A 22,284-nucleotide genomic window follows, 5' to 3' on the forward strand; every position below is an offset into this window, starting at 1 on the left:
ACTATACTATTATTAGGCCCAAATCCCAATAAGTTGAAAGAAAGATAAAAAGGACCCCCATATTTTCATAGAAGTTCTTTCTGTAGTAGTGAAGCACTGAAATCTAACTGTGGGGAGAGAAAGGAGGGATACCCATTAATTAGGAAATGACTGAACAAACTATGATATATGAATGGAATGAAATGTTATTGTACTATAAGAAATGCTAAAAGGGATGGTTTGGATGAAACCTAGGTAGACATGTATGAACTGATAAAGAGTGAAGTTAGCAAAACAAGAACAAATTATACAGTAATAAGATTGTAAAAACAAACAACTTTGAAAGCCTTGAACACAGATCAAGGCAGTCATCAATTATGATTCCAAAGGCCTGTGATATGTTATGACATGACATCACTTCTGCCAGACGTGATGGACTCAGGGTAAAGTATAAGAAAAATGTATTTTTTACATGTCTGGTGTGGGAATTGTTGTGCTTGATTAGGCACATCTGTTACAGGGTGGTTGTTGTTTTCCTTTTCTATAGTGGAGGTGTGCTGGGAGGGAGAGAAAATCAATTTTCGTTCATTGAAAAAAGATTACATTTTGTAAAGATACTCAAGTCTTTAATAAGTTTAAAGTTTTTTTAGTTTTTAATAACTGGATGGTTATTAAAATTTAATTGGGAGAGTTCAAATTCATTATGTAGGCTCACCTAGATTTCTGTATTTTTCTTAGCAAAATCAATCTCCTAGAGGGACAAAGATTTGGAACAAAAAGTAGAATGTTTCTTATGTTCCCCATAATGGGTTGTTTTGGATTATTATAATTGTGTATAAATTTTCATTTTTAAATAACATCAGAGAGGGTTTTTCTCATTCTTAGTGTATTCACAAGATCCCACAAGTAATTTAGTGAGCTGATAATAGAACTATTTTGTATTGAAGCTGTTCAGGCTTATCCTGTAGTGACCTTCAGTCTGAAGCCTGCCAGCTTTATTTTAACTTACGCAGGCACTGACCTTTGCTATGGAAACGTTACAGAAACACAAAAACAACTTGGCTGTGCTTTCCTCTACAAAGCAGTGGGTGGTGTATCTCAGTATACTGTTACTAGATGAGGGGTTTCTCCCCCCCTCCCCTTGAGTTCAGTACTGACAGTTGTAATAACTTGCTCACTATATACAACAAACATTCCTTCTGGGGATAAATGGGATCCATTTGGTTTATTTGGTGTTTTTATAGTACCTGAGAAGGAAGCTTTTTTGTCATATGTATGAATGAAACAGATGTTGACCAAAATACCTGTGCTAAAGTATGCTTCTCTTGTAATACTATACTCAGAATTCCCTTCCCCCAATCACCAGTTCAGTTTACTGTCTAAGTATAAAGGACATGTGGCTTACGTCTTTGCCAAGCTAGTATTAATGTCAGTAGTCTAATATGATTGAAGATTCATTGACTATATAGTACTGACCAGTTTGTTGTATAGCACTTGGAAAGTTTACACTACCAGGGATATTTTTCTTCATGTTGCTGTTTAAGATGTAATTTCTTAATTGTAAGAAAATACCTAGTGGCCACAATTCTTGTTTAAACAATAGAATAGGGCATTTTCTTGTAGTAAGTGAAATATCTCTTCCACTGGATCAAATTGTGATGTGTTTTGTTTTTTTCTTTTTACTCTAAATAGATGAACTATTAGGATGGTTAGAACTGACTGAATGAAATTCATAGGATCACAGAACTGGAAAGTACCATAAATGTCAGCTTGGCTCTCCCCTTCACTTGTAGATGAGGAACTGAAGTGACAGAGGTAGTGGTAGTAAGGAGCAAAGACTCCAAATGGAGCTTTCTGCTGTCTCCTCACTAATCAATTTCATTCCTCCCTGAAAACATGGAGAAGGCTCTATCCTTTTTCCAAAACAAAGCCCCTACAACTCTTCATATGACAGTATTTCCCTGCCTAGCCATGATCCTATTTTTTTCTCTGGCATATAGATAGTTCAGCCATACAGCCTCCATTTATGGATTGTCTTATCTATCTTTATCCCACTGTGTTTGCCTTCTGTCTCTTCAACTCTAGCAATAGAAACTACTGTTGTAAACAGATAATGCAATACCCCTTTCTCTTTGTGGCAGAAAAATAGAAACTAGGACAGAATGTTGTATCCTTGTCACAGTATAGTTACTGCTTTTTATTGTCTTTGTCACAAGAAAAGGTTCCATTTTGGAGGTATTTATTTGGTCATTGAAATTACTATTGTGAAGACAAAGAGCATCAAGGAAAAAATACATATATTAAAAAGAAACCACTAGTACCTTCCCTCTGAAATTAATATATTTAAACTACTTTGTATATTTTTGTGTATATTTGTATTTCTGAATGTATTTTTTTGTCTTACCTTTTATAATGTTAGCTCCTCCAGAGTAAGAATTGTTTCATACTTTGTGTTTATATCCCCAGGTACTTACCCTTTATTAGACTTTATTCTTTTTTTTGTTTTATTGTTTACTCCCTTTATCTTGAAACTTCCTTTTCTCATCTTCAGTGAAATTCTAAAATCTTCGTTTTCTTGCCATGCTGACTACAACTTTTCTGTCCCCTTCAGTAGGCTATTTTCTTATTCCAGTCCCCTAAATCTGGAACCTTAGCACTCTTCACTTTTTATGACACTTTGGTCCATTGCCCTTATTTTAATAATAACAACAGTAATGATAGCTAGCATTTATATAGCACCTATTTTGTGCCAGGCTTGTGTTAAGGGCTTGATAAATATTACCTCATTTGATCCTCACAACAACTTGGGGGGAGGGGGTTGCTATTATTCTCATTTTATAGTTGAAGAAACTGAGGCAGATGGTGGTTAAGTCACTTTCCCAGGGTCCCACAGCTAGTGAGTGTCTGAGAGATCATATTTGAACTCAGGTCTTCCTGACTACAGTGCTATATTTCTGTACTACCTAGCTCTACCTAGCTATCCCACTTCCCCAATAACTAGCATTTATTTAATGCCTACTTACACCCTGGTGCTTTATAAATATTATCTCATTTGACCTTTTATCCGTATGTGGATGATAGATAGTATCTTTGACCCTAATCTCTCTCTTGGATGTTTCACTTGTTTGTCCCACCATCACTTCAAACTCAGCATGTGTATTCAACAAACATTTATTATAACAGTGCAAGGCATTATTCTAAGCCCTGGGAATACAAAGAGAATAATTAAATGGTTCCTGTCTTCAATCTGTTGGAAGCTATAGTCAAATAGATATGAACATAGATAAAAATATACTTTCTATTTTTTTTTTAAGAGAGATAGAACACTAATATCTGAAGGGGGACTGGTAGGTGTACCTGGAAGCAACACTACACTTTAAGAAGGAATTAAAAGCCAAGAAATAGGGGATCAAGCCTTTATGACTGCACAGATTCCTTTTAGCTCATCTCTTAGGGGCTCAGTATATGTAAAAACTGTCATACAGTAAAATGCATGTAGAGGAAAACAAGAATTCCATTGCAACTGAGTTAAATTATATCCTTTCATTCTTACTGCTTTGCTCTCTTACAAATCCATTTTGATTCTCATTACCATTGCTAGTGTTAACCCAATCAGTTTCAAAATAAACTCATTTGAACAGTTTTCTAAACCTGTCTCCTCATGTCTGATTTCTCATGTCAATTGAATTTTCACAGCACTGATATTTTCCAAATGTGCAGCTCTGATCACATCTCTCTACTGCTCAGAAACTCCCCGTGGTTCTCTGTTACCTACTGCTTATTAAGTCTGTAGGTGGCTCAGTGGGCAGGTGCTGAGCCTGGAATTAGGAAGACCTGAGTTCAGATCTTGCCTCAGACATTTACTGGCTGTGCAACCCTGGGCAAGTCACTTACCCCTGTTGGCCTCAGTTTCCTAATTTGTAAAATGAGCTGGAGAAGAAAATGGCAAACCATTCTAGTATCTTTTCTAAGAAAGCCCCAAATGGGGGGCACCTAGGTAGCACAATAGATAAACCACTGGCCCTGGATTCAGGAGGACCTGTGTTCAAATCTGGCCTCAGACACTTGACACTTACTAGCTGTGTGACCCTGGGCAAGTCACTTAACCCTCATTGCCCCACCAAAGAAAGAAAGGAAGGAAGAAAGCCCCAAATGGGGTCATGAAGAATCAGGCACAACTGAACAACAACAACTTTAATTTAGCATTTAAGGACCTCTTCAGTCTAGCTCCAACTTAACTTGTAGCTTTTTATTATATTACTAACCTTCACATACTCTGCATCAGCCAAGCTGCACACACATTGTTGGAGTACTCTCTCTGCATTCATCTCCTGTTGAAATCTATGCACACTTCAAACTTCTGTCTTTTCTCAATTTGTCTAAACCTTTTTTGAATTAATTTCGTTTCATTTTGGGGGCGGGGTTAAATATATCATCATAGGTCTTGTCCTTTCCCAATATTTGGAAACTTCAAAATTACCTTTTATTCTTTCCCTTCCCACATAAAGTCACATGAGGAAACCTTGATATGGTGTAAAGAGTATTGATTTGGAGTCAAAAGATCTGGATTTCATTCTTCACTGTGGCACTTGACATCATAATCATCATCGTGCCATTTATGTAGCACTTTCTCATTTGATCCTTATAACAACCCTGAGAGGTAGGTGCTATTATTATCATCACTATTTTACAGATGAAGAAACTGAGGAAGATAGTGGTTAAGTGACCTACTCAGGGTCACACAGCTAGTGTCTGGGGCAGAATTTGAACTCAGGCCTTTTGAATTACAAGTCCATGGCTCTATCCACTACACAACCTAGTTTATTAGCTGTGTGACCCTGAGTAAATCACTTTCCCATCCATCCCCAGCCTCAGTTTCCTCATCTGTAAAATGAAGGGTTTAGACTATTAGGCTGCTAAGGTGCTTCCTAATTATAAATCTCTGACTTCAAGGTAAGTGGTATTATATTGATTTTCTATTTAAGGAAGTTGAATCTGAGGACTTTCAGGTATTTGTGATGAAAAGACCTAAACTGAACAGAAAATATGACTTTCAAATACAAGACCCTGGAGAAGCATAAAAAGGTAAAGAGGAAGTTGAAGTCCAGCAGTTGTTACTTGCTAAGGAGTCACCTGGCTTAGAAGATTGATGGACTAAGACTCGAACACAAGTCTGATAACTCCTAATCCATATTCTTTCCATTTAGCTGTGCTTTCTACTTTAATTCTCCTTTCCTTTACCCCTTTTTAGTGGTTTCTCCTGGTATCTCAACAGATTAAGACAATAGCAAAATTGTTGCTGTTTGTCCTTTGTTTTTTTTTTTTTTTAGTGAGGCAATTGGGGTTAAGTGACTTGCCCAGGGTCACACAGCTAGTAAGTATTAAGTGTCTGAGGCCGGATTTGAACTCAGGTACTCCTGACTCCAGGGCTGGTGCTCTATCCACTGCACCGTCTAGCTGCCCCTGTCCTTTGTTTTTGAAGAGGACCGTTTTATGAATGTTAAGGAGTTTTCTGACTGTCAGAGAAAAAATTAATTTTCAGTGGGTCAGGGTAGCTTGATTATGAGGGAAAGGGGAGGGGGGAGTCAAAAGAGATAATTAATGGAACTTCATTGTAATTTAAAGAACTGTCCTTTAAAAAAAAAAGAACTATTCTAGCACCATTAGAACAGCCCTCAGGCTGCCATGGAAGAGAGTAATAAACTACTAACTGGGATACACCTTCAAGCTGATACCAGAGTATCTTCTTACATTGAGGACAGATACTCCTAAGGAAATGGATTCAGTGAGACCAAGGGAAGTGGTATAGGAAACATCAATTATTAGTTACAAAGACATCTGGGTTTGAGGGAGCTCCAGGATAATTTCCATGGTGAACATAAAGGTAAGGATGTTCTAAGATAAGAAACTATTAAAGGGGGCATAGCAGCTGGTGGTTGTGGTCTGTGTGTGTACCAGTGAATTGATGAGGTTCTAGAAGGCATATTTAGTTTGCTAAACAGAAGGTTTGAGTCTAAACAATCAGCTTCTTTTTCTTTTTTTTTTTAAACAATCAGCTACTTCTAAGATACTTCTGGTTTCAAGCACTAGATTTAAGAGCTACATCATTTATTTGTAATGGGAGTAGGGTAATTTGTTTCATCTCTCCTTTCCCCAGTTGATGTAATCCCAGAAAGTAAGGAGTAGATAGTGGAGCTGAGCCTTATCAGCCTTAATAAAAGACAAAAGAGTTCTCTGAATTGGGCACATTGAACACTTCTTCCAGGCCTGCCAGCCCTGGGCCATTAAGTTGAAGCAGTTTAAGAGTTCAACAATGAAATCAAATTTATAAGAATCCAAGTCATTCCCCAATTGAGAAATGGTCAAAGGATATGAACAGGCAGTTTTCTGATGAAGAAACCAAAGCTATCCCCATATGAAAAAATGCTCTAAATCTCTAATGATTAGAGAGATGCAAATTAAAACAACTCTGAGGTACCACCTGACACCTATCAGATTGGCTAAAATGACAAAAAAGGAAGATAATAAATGTTGGAGAGGCTGTGGGAAAATTGGAACACTAATGCATTGTTGGTGGAGCTGTGAGCTGATCCAACCATTCTGGAGAGCAATTTGGAATTATACCCAAAGGGCGATAAAGCTGTGCATACCCTTTGACCCAGCAATCCCACTTTTAGGTCTTTTGCCCAAAGAAATCATGGAAGGGGGAAAGGGACCCACATGTACAAAAATATTTATAGCTGCTCTTTACGTGGTAGCAAGGAATTGGAAGTTGAGGGGGTGCCCATCAATTGGGGAATGGCTGGACAAGTTGTGGTATATGAATACAATGGAATACTATTGTGCTGTAAGAAATGATGAGCAGGAAGAGTTCAGAGAAACCTGGAGGGTCTTACGTGAGCTGATGATGAGTGAGATGAGCAGAACCAGAAGAACATTGTACACAGTATCATCAACATTGAGTGTTGATCTACTGTGATGGACTATATTCTTCTCACCAATGCAATGGTACAGAAGAGTTCCAGGGAACTCATGATAGAAGAGGATCTCCAAATCCAAGAAAAAAAAAAAGAAAGAAAGAACTATGGAGTATAGATGCTGATTGAACCATATTATTTCTTTTGTTTTGGGTGCTGTTGTTTTTTTTTTCTATTTTGAGGTTTTGCATCACTGCTCTGATTCTTTCTCTTGTAACAGGATTAATGCAGAAATAGGATTAATGTTATTATGTGTATATATATGTGTGTGTATATATATATCTATATGTATATGTATAGAGATATATAGATATAACCTATATCAGATTACCTGCTGTCTAGGGGAGGGGGGAGGGAGGGGAGGGAGGGAGAAAAATCTGAAATTGTAAAGCATGTATAAACAAAAGTTGAGAACTATCTTTACATGTAACGGAAAAAATAAAATATCTCATAAAAAAAAAAGAGTTCAACAATGTTCAGGCAGGGAGCAGTTTTGTGCAGTATGGACCCTTCCTCCCATCCCCACCCCAGGAGTGGGGGTGAAATTGAGGATTTGTTTCTTCTCCCCCTTCTTCCTCCCCTGTGGCATCCAGGATGGAGTAAGTTAGAATTCAAGGCAGTTCTAGAGGGTTTGAGGCACAATTGAAATGCATCCAGCAGGGAGCAGAGAACATACATACTGTGGAGACACAGACACAAAGATGAGTAGTATTTTAGGTAGGAATCAGCTTCAAGGAAAGCAAAAAAGAAAGCTGAATATGGATTCAAGCAAGAGCTAGCCCACGCATACAAGAGTAAAGTTTTTGAGAGAAACGAATAAATGGAGGAGAGCAGCTTGAGGACTTCACAAAGAAAGACCAGTCAGGACTCTAGTACCAAAAGCATGAGTTGTCTTGGCTGCTTATGTTTGTGACTTGCAAACTTTTATCCTTTAACATTTTATGCCCCCACTTCTCATGGACTCTGTGTGAAGTTGTGGGAGAGTTTATCAGAGAAATGTTTTGGAGCTGCTGTTTTTTCTGTGCTACCTCAGTAAACACCTTTGCTCTGAGGTAATTGTGCCTAGTGGCTGACAATTAAAGGTAAGTTCACTTGTAGCTTGTGTGACTTATGTTACCATGAGCAAGTCATTTAATGCCTTATGCCTTAGTTTCTTCATTTGTAAAAGGAGAAAATTGTACTATATAATCTCTAAAGGCCTTTCTAGCTCCAAATTTATAATCCCTTAAATTAAAATGAGCATAATTTAAACTGATATGACCCTCATTAAAATAGCCAGGGGAAAATTGGATGCCATGCTTTAGTCAGGTGGGGACAACAAAGTAATTACCCACCTAATGAAACAAAATGGTAGTTGTGAAAAGTGGAAAACAAACCAAGCCAAAATAAATGCTTCTCTACAAATGGCTAAAAGGCAAAATGTATGAACTGGAAAATTTGGCTGAAGGAGAGGACTTTAATATAGTTAGTATCCTGGAGATTATGGAAAAGATTATAGTGATATATGTCACTAGAATACAAATTCCATTGGAAGAGCAGAAATAGTCACATAGGAAGCGTGAAACCTATTTGAAAGACCACAATAATAGTGTAAAAGATCTTAAGACAGGAAAAATACTAACAAAGTTAATGCGGTAGAAATTATATACTTAAATTAGTGTTGCACAGCTTTAGTTGTGCAGTCATTTCTAATCATATCTGACTCTTCATGGCACCATTTTCTTGGCAAAGATACTGGAGTGGTTTGCCATTTCCTTCTCTAGCTCATTTGATAGATGAAGAAACTGAAGTGATTTGCCCAGGGTCACACAGCTAGAATGTGAGGCTGGCCTTACCCATGGTGCCACCTAGCTGTTCAGCTTTAGACCACTTGATTCAAGTTTTTTAAGACTGTTAAACTCATAGAACATAAATTAAGAGTTGAACCTTGATGGTCATTAATCCTTCATTTTACATTGAGAAAAAAGTTAAGTGATATGTGCAGTCATACAGATATCAAATATTAGTGCACAATCTGGACCTACTCTAAATCTAGCATTCTTTATACTATAGCACCTTAACTACCCAATAATGGATTTTTTTTAAGACAGGATGACAACATTAGACTTAATTTCACTAATGAGGAAATTTTTATTATCTATAAACAGATGGGTGGAATTCCTTTTCTTAGTGACTTATGAAGTTAAGATTTTTGGATAAGAGAAAAGGCAGCTTCCTACCCCTAGAACAAGTTGCTTTAGAATTCACAAGGGTTGGGGGCTGCTAGGTGGTGCAGTGGATAGAGCACCAGCCCTGGATTCAGGAGGACCAGAGTGCAAATCCAGCCTCAGACACTTGACACTTACTAGCTGTGTGACCCTGGGCAAGTCACTTAACCCTCATTGCCCTGGGCAGGGTGTGGGGGGTGGGTGGGGAGAATTCACAAGGGTTATCTTAAGCTTTCTGGAAATATGTAAAGTGTAGGGGTAAAAAACTCTTTCAGATTTTTTTTCCAGTTTAAAAAAAAAAAAAGATGACAAAATGAAAGTTTTTGGAGGAAAACCAAATAGAATCAGTAAAGTAAATGATTCACAGTTTTCTACACAAGCTGTTTCCAGCTAACTGGTTTTTTGGAAATAGGCTGCCCATAGAATTTCAGCCAGAGGATCTGAAAGACTGCTTTAGAATACCAAATGGATGTGTGTTCCAAATCAAATAGAACACATGCTTCAATCTTAACCAGCTGGCAGAGTATAAGAGAATTGTGGGAAGAAAAGCATCATTGGAAAAATGGAAAAGTTCCTCGAATGAGAATAGGACATATACTCAAAGTATGGAAAACCACATACAAACAAGTTTGGCAAACTAAAGGGGAAGGGAAAAGTGCCTCCTATGTGTCAGATACTGTGCTAAGCTCTTTACAAATATTATCTTATTCATCAACTGGGAAAGACAGCCCATTTTAGAGATGAGGAAACTGGCAGAGCAGGGTTAAGTGATTTGCTTTAAGGGTCGCACAGCTAGTGCCTATGGCTAAATTTGAACTCAGGACTTCCTGACTTCAGGCCTTAGCACTTTAGCCACTGCACCATTTTTAAGAGCACCTTGCAAGCAAGGGTATCTTAAGCTTTTATAATAAAACTTCTTTTGAATATATAATAGGGTTGAAAGCTAGTTAGAGGATTGGACTAAAGTATCATGACATTACAGAATCTCACATTTGGAAAGGATCTCATTGTTCATTTATTGTAATCCATTTTAGAAAAGGAATTCCTGTTTAAGACTTCCAGTGTTGAGGATAATCTACTACCTCCTTAGGCTGTCCTTTCTAATCTTGGATAGTTCTTATCATTAATTAGAAAGGTTATCTTTACATCAAAACTAAATTTTCTTCTTTGCAACTTCGACCCCACTGTTATACTTCCTCTGGAGCCAAGAAAAACAAGTCCAGTTCTTCCAGATGACATATTCAAATGCTTGAAGATAACTGTGATGTTCTTGCAAGTCATTTTGATGTATTCTGGGTTAATTCCTATTCCTTTCGGCTGATCTTTTTGTGGCATGATCTAAAGGCTTTTTTATTACCTTTTTTGGCCTCTTGGACACTCAACAACTTATCCATGTCCTTCCTAAAATGTAGTGCCCAGAAAAGAATACATTACTGCACATGTAGTATGATCAGGACTAAGTTAAGCGGAAATATTGCCTGCTTCTTCCTGGGAGTTATGTCTCTCACTACAGTATAAGCTTTAGCTTTTTGTCTGCCATATCTGGCTGTGGACTTCACGTTGACCTTATGGTCCCTTCAGCCTCTCAGATCCTTTTCAGTCAAACTGATGTCTAGCAATGGCTCTCCCATTATGTACTTATAAAATTGATTTTTTTTAAACCCACGTGTAAGATTTTAGGTATATTCCTATTAAATTTCATATTATTTTATTTGGTCCAGTGTTCTAGCCTGTTCAGATTAAAAAAAAAAACTCTCTCATAAATGTGGTTTTTACTTTATGAAGCCATGCTGTCTCTTTTAAATCATTATTTCCTTTATTAGTTGCTTACTAACCTTGTTTTTAATGATATTGTCAGAATTTCCAGGAATTGAAGGCAAGGCCCTGGCCCGTAGTTTTCATACTCTTTTCTTGCTGCTCCTTCTCTTTGATTTCCTGAATTTCTTTACATGACTAATGAATTGTCAACTCCAGCCTTCTGTCTTGACACCCACAAATTGTGTTTTTGCCTGCTCTGCATTACGTGAGTCTAGCCACTGTGAGATTTAAAATTGGATATTAGATCATAAATCTCCCCTACTTAACCTTTCCCTTAATTTATCTCCCAAACTAGTAAATGGAAGCAGCTTTTGGTTTTCTAGATAGACCTTTTTATTTATAGTTATGATAGTCACAAGGTGATGTTGATTAGAAGGATAGGAAAGTAGAAACACAATACAAATCGTCTTAAGTCTAAGCTTAGTCTATATTCCTTATAAAAACTCACCAAACCGAAAAAGGCCACCTTTGGAGAGAGAGTCTGTGCCGCGCCGTCAGGAGTCCCGCCAAGCAGGCAAAAGGCCTCCTCTCGTTCTCTCCACCCCGGAAGTCAAAAAACCCCGCAGGCAGTCTGACATGCGCAGCAGGCGGCCTGTACCCGGCAGGCAGTCTGACATGTGCAGCAGGTGGACTGTTCATCTCCTCCCCAAAAGGGTGGTCCTTGAAAAACTGGCGTCTTTCAGTTATCCTAACCGACTGTTAAAAACTTTCATATTTTACCACACCACCTAGACTCAATCAGTAAATGTCTCTACTTGATATGAAGTTGGAACTCTGTAGAAGACCTTGAATAGCCTTTTTCCACTGATACTCTGCCTGGACTCATCCCTTAATGGTTAGCATAATCACATTCCATGATATTTTCCCCATCCTACTCATTCTCAGTCCCTAGCTGTCACTTTACCAATTGTATTCCCCATCTCACTGTCCACTTTCTTGTTCTTATTCCCCTGAATCTTACACCTCAGATGTCTCAGTTCAGATCTGTCTGCCCCTTCTCCTATCCTCTCTCCATAATTAACAGGCTTGCTGTCCTTTCCCATTCCCTATGTCTTCTGTCTCTCACTGAGACCTGGCTCCTCTTGATGACATTGTATCACTGGCCACCCTTTACGGTGCTGCTTTATGCTCACTCATATTCCCTGGACTCAGTGCGTATGGTGGACTTGGTGGGGAAATCAAAATACTGCTACCTCCAGGCCCTCCCTCTACCATCGTCACTGAGCAACCTCTTCTTCTTTAAGGTTCTCACTATCTAAATTTATCATCCAGTTCAGATCTTGGTATCCATTATCTAGTGACTGATATTTCCTGTGCCCCGCTCCCCCCAAGACATTTCCCTTCCTTCTTTAGTGAGTTCATTGCTCAGTTCCCAGTCTTTATCTTTTCCTCAACTCCTGCCTTCATCTTAGGGGTCTTCAGCATACTACATATTGATGATTCCTCAAATACTCTTAATTTTCCAGATCCTCAATCTATTCAATTTCCATGACCTACATCTCCACTCCTCCTCAGCTACACGAAGAGATGGTCATATCCTTGATGTTGCCATCACCCACAAGTGTTCTACCTCTGTTCTTGAACTCGGAAAATTCTTTCTCTGATAATAATATTTTATCATCCCATGTTTATCTCTCTTTTACAATGTGTAATCCTAGTCTTCATCCTCAATGTAATATTTAATCCCACTAGGCCATTACCCCAGCACTTCTTCTTTCCCTATCTTAACCTTTTGGTGAACTTAGTTAAGTTTTATACTATCCTCTACAATTAAGTCTCTTAGCCTAGCTTTCTGTTACTCCACTGTGGAACAGAGCTGGAGGAAATCACAAAATCATTCTGCTTAGGTCCACTACAATATATATTAAATAATCTCAACTTCATCCTCACTGAATGAAGCAAGGCAATTTTCTGCACCTCTTTAGTTGATTCACAGTTCCATTCACTACAGTTGCTTTTCTAAATATTTTCATCCCTCTCCCTTTTCTCCTTGCTTCAGATTGCACCCAACAAAGAAAAATCAAGTCCATTCACTGTGAACTTCTTCTTCCCTCTTACTCATCTCACATCACTCAAGTGTCTTCCCCTACTATCTCCTCCTTTATCCTTGTTTCACTTGAAGAGTGATATTCTTCCTTCTTGCCAAGGCAGACTGCTCTCTGTGTCCTTGGTCTCATTCTGTCCCATCTTCTCTAAGAGATGTCCCCCTGCAACATTCCCATTCTCACAAATCTTCCCTCTGTTTACTGGCTGTTTACCTGATACCTACAGACAGACTTGGTCCCTTATCCTTAAAAAATCACTTTATGTAACCATCACCATTAGCTGTTGTCCTTTATCGCTCTTCCCTTTTGTGACTAACATTGAGAAAACTATTTTTAGTTGCTTCCACTTACTGTCCTCTCAGTCAAAAATTCTGTCGGGGCAGCTAAGTGGCACAGTGGATAAAGCATCATCCCTGGATTCGGGAGGACCTGAGTTCAAATCTGGCCTCAGACACTTGACACTTATTAGCTGTGTGACCCTGGGCAAGTCACTTAATCCCCATTGCTTCACCCCAAAAAACCAAAACCAAAACAAACCCAACTCAGTCCATTCTGGCTGTTGGTGTCATTATTCAACTGAACCTGCCCTTTCTCAAGTTACCAATGATCTCCTTTTTTGGGGGGGGTGGCAATGGGGGTGAAGTGACTTGCCCAGGGTCACACAGCTAGTAAGTGTTAAGTGTCTGAGGCCGGATTTGAACCCAGGTCCTCCTGACTCCAGGGCCGGTGCTCTATCCACTTCACCAACTAGCTGCCCACCAATGATCTCTTAATTGACATATCTAATGGACTTATCTCATTCCTCTTCCAACTTGACCTCTCTGTAACCTTTGATATAGTTAATCATCCTCTTCTCCTGGATACTTTTTTCTTTCAAGGTTTTGGTGATATTGCTCTCTTTTGATTCTCCTCCTACCTATCTTTTCAGTCTCTTTTGCAGTCTCATGCAGTTGTTTTGAGTTTGTCTGTTACAAATTTATATTACAAAAAGTCAAGTGGGTCCTCATTGATGCTAGGCAGTCCTACTCCCTCATCATCTCACTATCCCACTCTCCATAGTGTCTCTTCCAAACCTTTTCATCATTCCTCAAAGCTCCAATGGCTTCCCTTACCCCCACTTTCTCAGAGGTGAAGTTTACCTTGTATTTTGAAAGGAAAACAAATTGATGAAAAAATTGAGGTCTGTGCCTTCTTCTCCCCTCTTCCTCATTTCCTATTACTCAGATGCCTTCTGCTACTTTCTTCACCCCCATCTCACATGATGAAGCAGCTAAACCCCTCCCAGTTGTGTCCTGTCTGCTCCAGCAGATTGCCACTACTGTTATCCTGACTCTTTTGCTTATTGTCAATCTTTCCCTGTCCTCTTGCTCATTTTCTGCTGCCTGTAAACATGCCCATATCTCCTCTATCCTGAAAAAAAAATCTTTAAAAAGCATCTTAAACTTGGTATATCCAAAATGGAACTCATTATCTTTCTCCCTAAACCCTCCTCTCCTACCTTTCCTGTTACTGTATTGAGCAACATCATCCTCTCAGACCCTCAGGCTCACAAAAAAGGAGTCATCCTGTATTCCTCACTATGTCTTATACCCTTCCACCCTCAGTATTTATATTGTTAAGGCCTGTCAATTTCACCTCTGTGACATCTCTTGGAAATGCCCCCTTCTCTCCTTTCTCACTGCAGTCATTGTAGGCCCTCATCTCTTCATCCCTGGATTATTTCAGTAGCTTGCTGGTGGTCCCCACTCTAATCCATCCTGCATTCACCCAATAAAGTTATTATCCCAAAGTTCAGGTCTGATCATGTCACCTCCTCATTCAGTAAACTTCCGTGGCTTCCTGTTCGCTCCAGAAGCAAATACAAAATGCTCTTTGGCATTCAAAGCCTTTTCCTACCTTTCCAGTCTTTTTATAAATCAGTCCCTGACACATACTCTTCAATGCAGTGGCACTGTCCTGGTAATTCCCCAAGCGAGGTACTCCTCTCTCTAGGCTCTGGGCATTTTCTCTTGCTGTCCCCCATATGCCTGGAACACTCTCCCTTTTCTGCTCTACTAACCTCCCTGACTTCCTTCAGGTCCCATTGAAAATATCATCTTCTACAGAAAGTCTCCTCCAACCCCTCTTAATTCTAGTGCCTTCCCTTTGTTAATTCTTTCCTAGTTGTCCTGTATATAGCTTGCTTTGCATGTATTTGTTTGCATGTTGTCTCTTCCATTGGATTGTAAAGCTCTTTAAGGGCAAGGACTGTCTTTTGGGTTTTTTTTGTATCCCTATCTTTTAGCATAGTGCCTGGCACATAGTAGGTACTTAATGTTTTTTGATTGATTGGCCTATTGTGATGTTTAAAATCTAAATTGTGGTTGCCTTAAATCAGAAGCTTCAGCTCCAGTCTAGCCTAGAGTTCCAGCCTGGTTGGGTTCTTCCTGAAGTCCTCTTCCACGAGCCTGCTTTAATCAGGAACCCCTTGCAAGCTGTTTGTGGAAGCTTTTTTATAGATCTGGAACAGAGGCGGTCCTTACACACTGTCAAGGTGATTGGTTGGCGTCATCCAAATCCATTGTCTTTGAAGGTGTTCTCAAGTTGAGTTCAGTCTAGCTTCTGAGAACAATACCTTCTTAAGGGATAGCCAGGTGTGATTACAATCCAATTAACTTGAAGTAGGCTTAATCAGCAGTTAATCACTCTCACTTGATTCAATCAGTATAGATTAATCTCCAGGTGGGTCTTTGAGTATCTGCTAAATCCCATTATTTCATCACACTATGCTTACAAACTAATAAATGGAAGATTTAGAATTTGAATCAAGATTTCTGGCTTCAAGTCCACATCTCCTTCTACTGTATTGCCTTAAAGGCCTATGTACTAAAGAGATGTTTGATAGAGAAAAGAAAGAACATTTCAGCGTAGGGATAGGAGCAAAGGTATATTGGCAAGAATGAGCATAGTGTTATTGGACTGGCTTGATTACACCTGAGGAAGGTATGTGAGTTGGGGCCAAATGCAGGACCTTGAAAGTTAGGTGGAAAAATTTAGATTTCATGTCATAGGAAGTTGCAAGCTGTTGAAGCTTTTTAAACATTGGAGCAACTTAATTAAGACAGTGTTTAAGGAAGATTCATCTGCTAATGGTATCTAAGAGAGCAGCCAGGCGTCTATCCCCATGGTGCAAAATATATGAAAATTTCAAACAGGTTGGTGCCAGTGGGATTGAAGAAATGAATTTTTAAGGAAAAATGAACACATTTGGTACTGTTTAGATAGACAATAGGGTATGAAAGGAAAAGGATTGACTATAATAGCATGGTAGGAAAAAGCACAGGATTTGAAATCAGAAGACCAAGGTCCAATTCGAGTTCTGCTGTTTGTTAGCTATCTGATATTGCCAGTCACATAACAGCTCCATCTGAAAATGACTATACTGATATTTGTTTTATCTACTTAATGATAGGTAGGCATGGATGTGGGTAGATAGGTCTTTGTGATCTATTAAGCAATTTGAACTGTTATTAGTCAAAGATGATTCCAATATTTTAAGCTTCAGTGCCTAAGAGAATGGAAGCACTCCTAACAGAGACAAGGAAGTTAAGAGGAGCTGGTTGGTGTTAAGAGTAGTATAAAAGTGATATATTTATCTTTGGGAGACGGAGGTAAGATATTCCTGGAAGAAGAAAATAAAGGTCAATAAAGGAAACATGATAGTGCTCTGAGCTCCTTGATTGCTTAATAGTAAACATGATTATAATGAATAACTGCATTTTCTTTCAAATGGCCTTTACAGTAACACCTGCCCTATCTCTTTCATAAAATAAGATATAATGTACACTCTGAAAGTATAAAAGCACGCTATAAATAATGCCTTAAAGTGAGATTCAACTGATAAGCTTTTATAATAAGTATTTCCTTTACTTACTAGCTTAGACTTTAACTTTCTTTGGTAATCAGGTAAGTGCATATGGAAGCAAATGCTATGTTCTCATTGCAAGTTACCTTCACTGATATTCCCAACAGATTATCACTTTTGGTTTCTTTCTTCCATTCTCACTCCCTTAGTTCAAGGGTTTCTCAAAGTAGAGAGATCAGTGACCTAAACTAAAGAGCCTAAGAACTCTTTAGTGATAGGAATTAGGGGTAGATGATCTTTACAAAACAGGGCAAGCAAATTCCCACAACTCTCTGCCAGTTAATAAAGTCTTAGAGCACTACAACGCTACTGATCAGTCAAACTGAGACCACCCAGCTAATTCCTGAAAGGCAGAAACCTTGTACTTTCCATACAGATAACTGAATCATTAAAGTAGACTGTGTGTTATCCTTCAGCTTCCTCCCCCCCCTCCCCCCTTTAAGCTTACCTGTAGGGCACCACTTCATACTTTCTGTTTTCTTGTAATAGTTATGTCTGTTTCTGCAATGTTAATCGAAGGAAGAAAATGCACCTGGAAGTTCAAAATTAGAAGCTGTAATGTATAGGGGTTAGGTGCAGTGCACAATAACAGGCACATGGGGGAGCTTAATAAATGTTTATTGGTAAAAGTGAGAAATCTGCAGCCAAGGTAGAATTATTGTACATTTTAGTCTTATTCCCTAGCTATTACTACATATGCTGTTCTGAATTAGTATGTCTAAAACCAAGATTGCCAGAGCTAAGTAATCAAGTGGAAAAGCAGAAAATTAGTTGTTGCTAAAATGACTTTTAAAATAATAATGCAGAGAGGAGAAATAGTTGGTATATACTTTATACAGAGAATAATAGTTTAAAATCACTCTTCAGCAAAGAAAATTACATTTTGCTTTCACAAACTAAAGTACTTTGCTTGCCCCAAAATATGCAACACCTGGGTTGGAGCCAAAGACCAGCTTGCCTCTTTTAAAATTATTTCATTTAAATAACCTGATCTTTGAGTGGAAAAACACTTTGCTCTTTTGCTAAGTGCTTTTCTTTTTTATGTGGTGCCAGTAACTAATCAGCAGTAATGTTTATCAAAAATCTTAAAGGACAGTCTGTTACAGTTATTCACTATATTATTATTGAATAGTAAGTTACTTATCTCACACTAAAGAAGTAAATTTACTTTTTATTGACCTATGAATAAATTTCCCTGGTAGTCAGATCAGAAGAGTTGTTCAGTACTTGCTGTGTGTTAAACCTGGGACCTGAATGGAGTTTATTGGAAAAGTACAGAATGTGGTCTCTGCCCTCGAGGAGCTTGCAACCAGATGCTAGTACTCATCACACCTTTGCATGTTCTGCTCATGGGCTGTGTACTGAGAACCCAGCCTACCATTTATTCCAAACAAGGCTCTAGCTTCTCAGAAATAAAGTTCTTAGCATTTGTGACATTTCTCCTGCTGCTCTGAGCCCTTTACCACTGTAAAGAAATACTCCATGCCTATTCATTGACTTAAATGACATTTCATTCCTGTGCTATAGATGCAACAAATATAAGTAACACTCCGATCAGTGAGTCTGCAAGCATCTATTAAATGCCTACTATGTGTCAGTCGCTGTGACAGGAGCTAGGGATACAGACAGAAAGAATGAAATAGTAAGAAAGTTACCAGGGGCAACTAGGTGGCTCAGTGGATAGAGCACCAACCCTGGATTCAGGAGGACCTGAGTTCAAATTTAATCTCAGACATTTGCTGCTAACTAGCTGTGTGACCCTGGGCAAGTCACTTAACCCCAATTGCGCCCGCCCCCCCCAAGTAAGTAAGTTACCAAACTATCAGTAGTCTGTTAAACACAAATGTATATTTTTTTCATTAGCTCCTGGGCTATAATGAAAAACCAATAAATCTACAGATGTTCATTGGAACAGCAGATGATCGCTACCTACGACCACATGCATTTTACCAGGTGCACCGAATCACTGGGAAGACTGTTGCTACTGCCAGCCAAGAAATAATCATTGCCAGCACAAAAGTTTTAGAAATTCCACTTCTTCCTGAAAATAACATGTCCGCCAGGTATGTTGTTTACTTACAGGGACTGGAAATTCTATGATAATGAAGAAAATAAAATGCTATGTGTGTGATACAAATAGTAATAATATATGTCTTCATTTTTGCTTGAAAACACTATATTATATTAGAGGATCTTTTTCTAAAGAAATCATTCTCAAACATATACATAAAAGCAGTTCTAGTCTATATGCAATTCTAGTCAACCCCAATAGGTATAAATTTGAATCATCCTTAACTGTGCATGCTTGTATAGGCCCTTCTTTAGACTAAATGTCTTTGAGGTCCTAGGAAAGTGATTAAAGAAAATTGCCAGGAAAGCAAAAAGGACAGTATGCTTAGGGTTAGAGGTCATTTAGTCCAACTCCTCTCTTTTAGGAGGCACCTCCTAGGAAGTTCACTAGATAGAATACTGGGCCTGATGTCAGGATAATCTGAGTTCAAATCCAGCCTCAGACAGGTTCTTCAACTGTAACATAGGTATTTTAATAGCACCTGTCTATAAAGAAGAATCATTGTCTTAACTTTGCCAGTACTCTACATAAAATAATTTGTAAGAATAAGAATCTGTTTTAAAAAAATAAAAGGATAAGAGTATAATAGGAACCAAAACCTGAGCTTTGTCACTTTTACATGGGTAGTCACTACTCTATTACATTTTAATAAGCATTGCTGGAACTAGAAGAACAGCAATTCTATTTATAAAACTTTATCACCTTGGGGCAGCCAGGTGTCAAAGTGGATAAAGTACCAGCCCTGGCTTCAGGAGTACCTGAGTTCAAATCTGGCCTCAGACACTTGACACTTACTAGCTGTGTGACCCTGGGCAAGTCAATCAACCCCCATTGCCCCACCAAAAAAAACCCAAAAACCAAAAACCAAACAAACAAAACTTCATCACCTTGCTTCAAAGGGCTTATTTGAAAGCCTCATTTGTTTTCTGTGCATTTTATCTATACGTTTGCAAATGTTTTTAGATTTTAGAAATTCACATTAGAATATGAAGCAACTTGTTGAGGCAGTTTCTCTCTTGATTCCCCCTTTCCTTAATTTTCGTTGCTAATTATCATCCTTCCTGCCCCTAAACTTTAGGTTTTAAAGCTTACAGATTGGTTTCTGGGTACAGATTGTGCCTTAAGATGGAAAACAAAGGAAGCCATAATCAGAAACAATCTAGAACAATGAAAGCTAACAGTTAATTTTAATTTTTCACCAATACTCCTTTGTTCCCACTCTTTATGTGAATATCAGAGAATTGCTACAGTTGTTTTTATTGTTTATGCTTTTGGCTCGTCATATATGTTAATTTAGTACATACTCCTAATAATATTCACTACTATTGTCCATAACACTTTTTAACATGTAAACGGTCATAAATGTAGATTACCTAGAAAACCAAGTTTTAACATGATGAAACGGTATTTATTGGTTATAAAAACAGATTAAAAATACAAAACTAAAGTTGCTGGGGTTTCTAGAACTATTGCTTGTGAATCAGGAAGTAAAGTATTATGTTTTCCCTCTAGTATTGATTGTGCAGGTATTTTAAAACTTCGCAATTCAGATATAGAGCTTCGAAAAGGAGAGACTGATATTGGCAGAAAGAATACTAGAGTTCGTCTTGTCTTTCGTGTACACATCCCCCAACCTAGTGGAAAAGTTTTGTCTCTGCAGACTGCTTCCATACCTGTTGAATGCTGTAAGTGAGTATGAGGGTATCCATTTAAGATTTCCTTAACAATAACCAGTAGAATGTCTTCTCTTCATTTGCTATCCAAAGTTTAGGTCAGAAGAGCAAATTTAGACACAGAAATGAAATAACCTAGTAAGACAGTAAAGTAAACAAGCTGATTTGTATGTTTGGCTTATAAAAGTGAGACAGGCACAGTAGAGAGCACGCGGGACTCTGAATCTGAAAACCTTGATTCTAGTCCCAAGCCTCGCGGGACTCTGAATCTGAAAACCTTGATTCTAGTCCCAAGCCTGAACATGTAAATGCATGATTTCATCATGATGGTATAATAACAGCCCTAAATTACATTGTAGGCTATTGTAACTAAATAATATAAAATTATTTTTTAAATCTTAAAAGTTTAAGGACAGCTAGATGGCGCAGTTGATAGAGCACCAGCCCTGGAGTCAGGAGTACCTGAGTTCAAATACAGCCTCAGACACTTAACACTTACTAGCTGTGTGACCCTGGGCAAGTCACTTAAACCCAATTGCCTCACTTAAAAAAAAGAAATCTTAAAAAAAATCTTATAAGTTTAGTAGTAAAATATGACTCATATGAAATGTTAATCTATTAAGTGTAATGTAATTTTTTTATTTTCATTTTTTTAAAAATTTATTTTTTATGCTTGAAAGTTTACATACTTATACAAGCTTTTTTATTCACCTCTTTGGGGGGAAAAATAGCACAGCGATCTGCTCAAGAACTCCCTCAGATCGAGAAGTACAGTATCAACAGTTGTCCAGTAAATGGAGGTCATGAAATGGTGGTGACGGGAACAAATTTTCTTCCAGAATCCAAAATCATCTTTATTGAAAAAGGCCAAGGTAATAGAATGTTTATATTGAGGGATTTGGGGGATGGAAGGGAGGGTAGTTTCAAGAAACTGAAACATTTTCCCCAAGATTTTCAAAGTTAATCATTTCACTAGTAATTTGTTTTTACCAAAGCTATCTGCTAAACTGTCTTTCTATTTTGCAAATGGAGTTCCTTCCCTAGGCAGGCATAGTAGTTGTAGTTCTTTTGGGCTTATTTTTAGTTTTGGGGACTAGGTCTCCCTATGTGGAATTCACCTAAGGCTGGAAGTGCAGTGGTCATTTTCAGTGCTGATCAGCCTGGAAGGCATGACCATTTCTGAGCTGGGCCATTCCTCCCCATCTTAGTCAGTATGGTAAATCTTTCAATCCTAGGGGTTCACCATGTTGGTTCCAGATCTAGTTTGTGCACCATTTGGTTTTATACCTCCTAGAGCTCAGAAATCCTTAGCTCAAACTATCTGCCAACTTGAGCCTCCCCAGTAGCAAGGGTTACAGCCAAGTGCTACCATGCTCAGCCAGTAGTAGCAATTTTTTGAAAGAAGTTGAAAAACTATACTTATTCCTAAATTCTTTATTAAAATTGATAGAGGGGGCAGCTAGATGGTACAGTGGATAAAGCACCAGCCCTGGATTCAGGAGTACCTGAGTTCAAATCCAGACTCAGACACTTGATACTTACTAGCTGTGTGACCCTGGGCAAGTCACTTAACCCTCATTGCCCTGTCCACCCCCCAAAAAAATTGACAG

The 22,284-nt window shown here is 38.4% G+C and overlaps 1 protein-coding gene across 2 annotated transcripts in view; it reads left to right on the forward strand.

Annotated features, from left to right (window-relative positions):
• The window catches only part of NFATC3 (nuclear factor of activated T cells 3), a 166,052-nt gene that overhangs the window by 84,196 nt on the left and 59,572 nt on the right, over window positions 1-22,284 (forward strand). For both annotated transcript variants that reach the window (XM_043983369.1, XM_043983370.1), the window contains 3 exons: window positions 18,794-18,993; window positions 20,514-20,686; window positions 21,406-21,546. In XM_043983369.1, coding sequence (XP_043839304.1) covers window positions 18,794-18,993; window positions 20,514-20,686; window positions 21,406-21,546 — 514 coding nt within the window. The remainder of the gene's footprint in view (window positions 1-18,793; window positions 18,994-20,513; window positions 20,687-21,405; window positions 21,547-22,284) is intronic.

The sequence above is a fragment of the Dromiciops gliroides genome, chromosome 2, assembly GCF_019393635.1.
Source record: "Dromiciops gliroides isolate mDroGli1 chromosome 2, mDroGli1.pri, whole genome shotgun sequence".
Taxonomy (NCBI): Eukaryota; Metazoa; Chordata; class Mammalia; order Microbiotheria; family Microbiotheriidae; genus Dromiciops; species Dromiciops gliroides.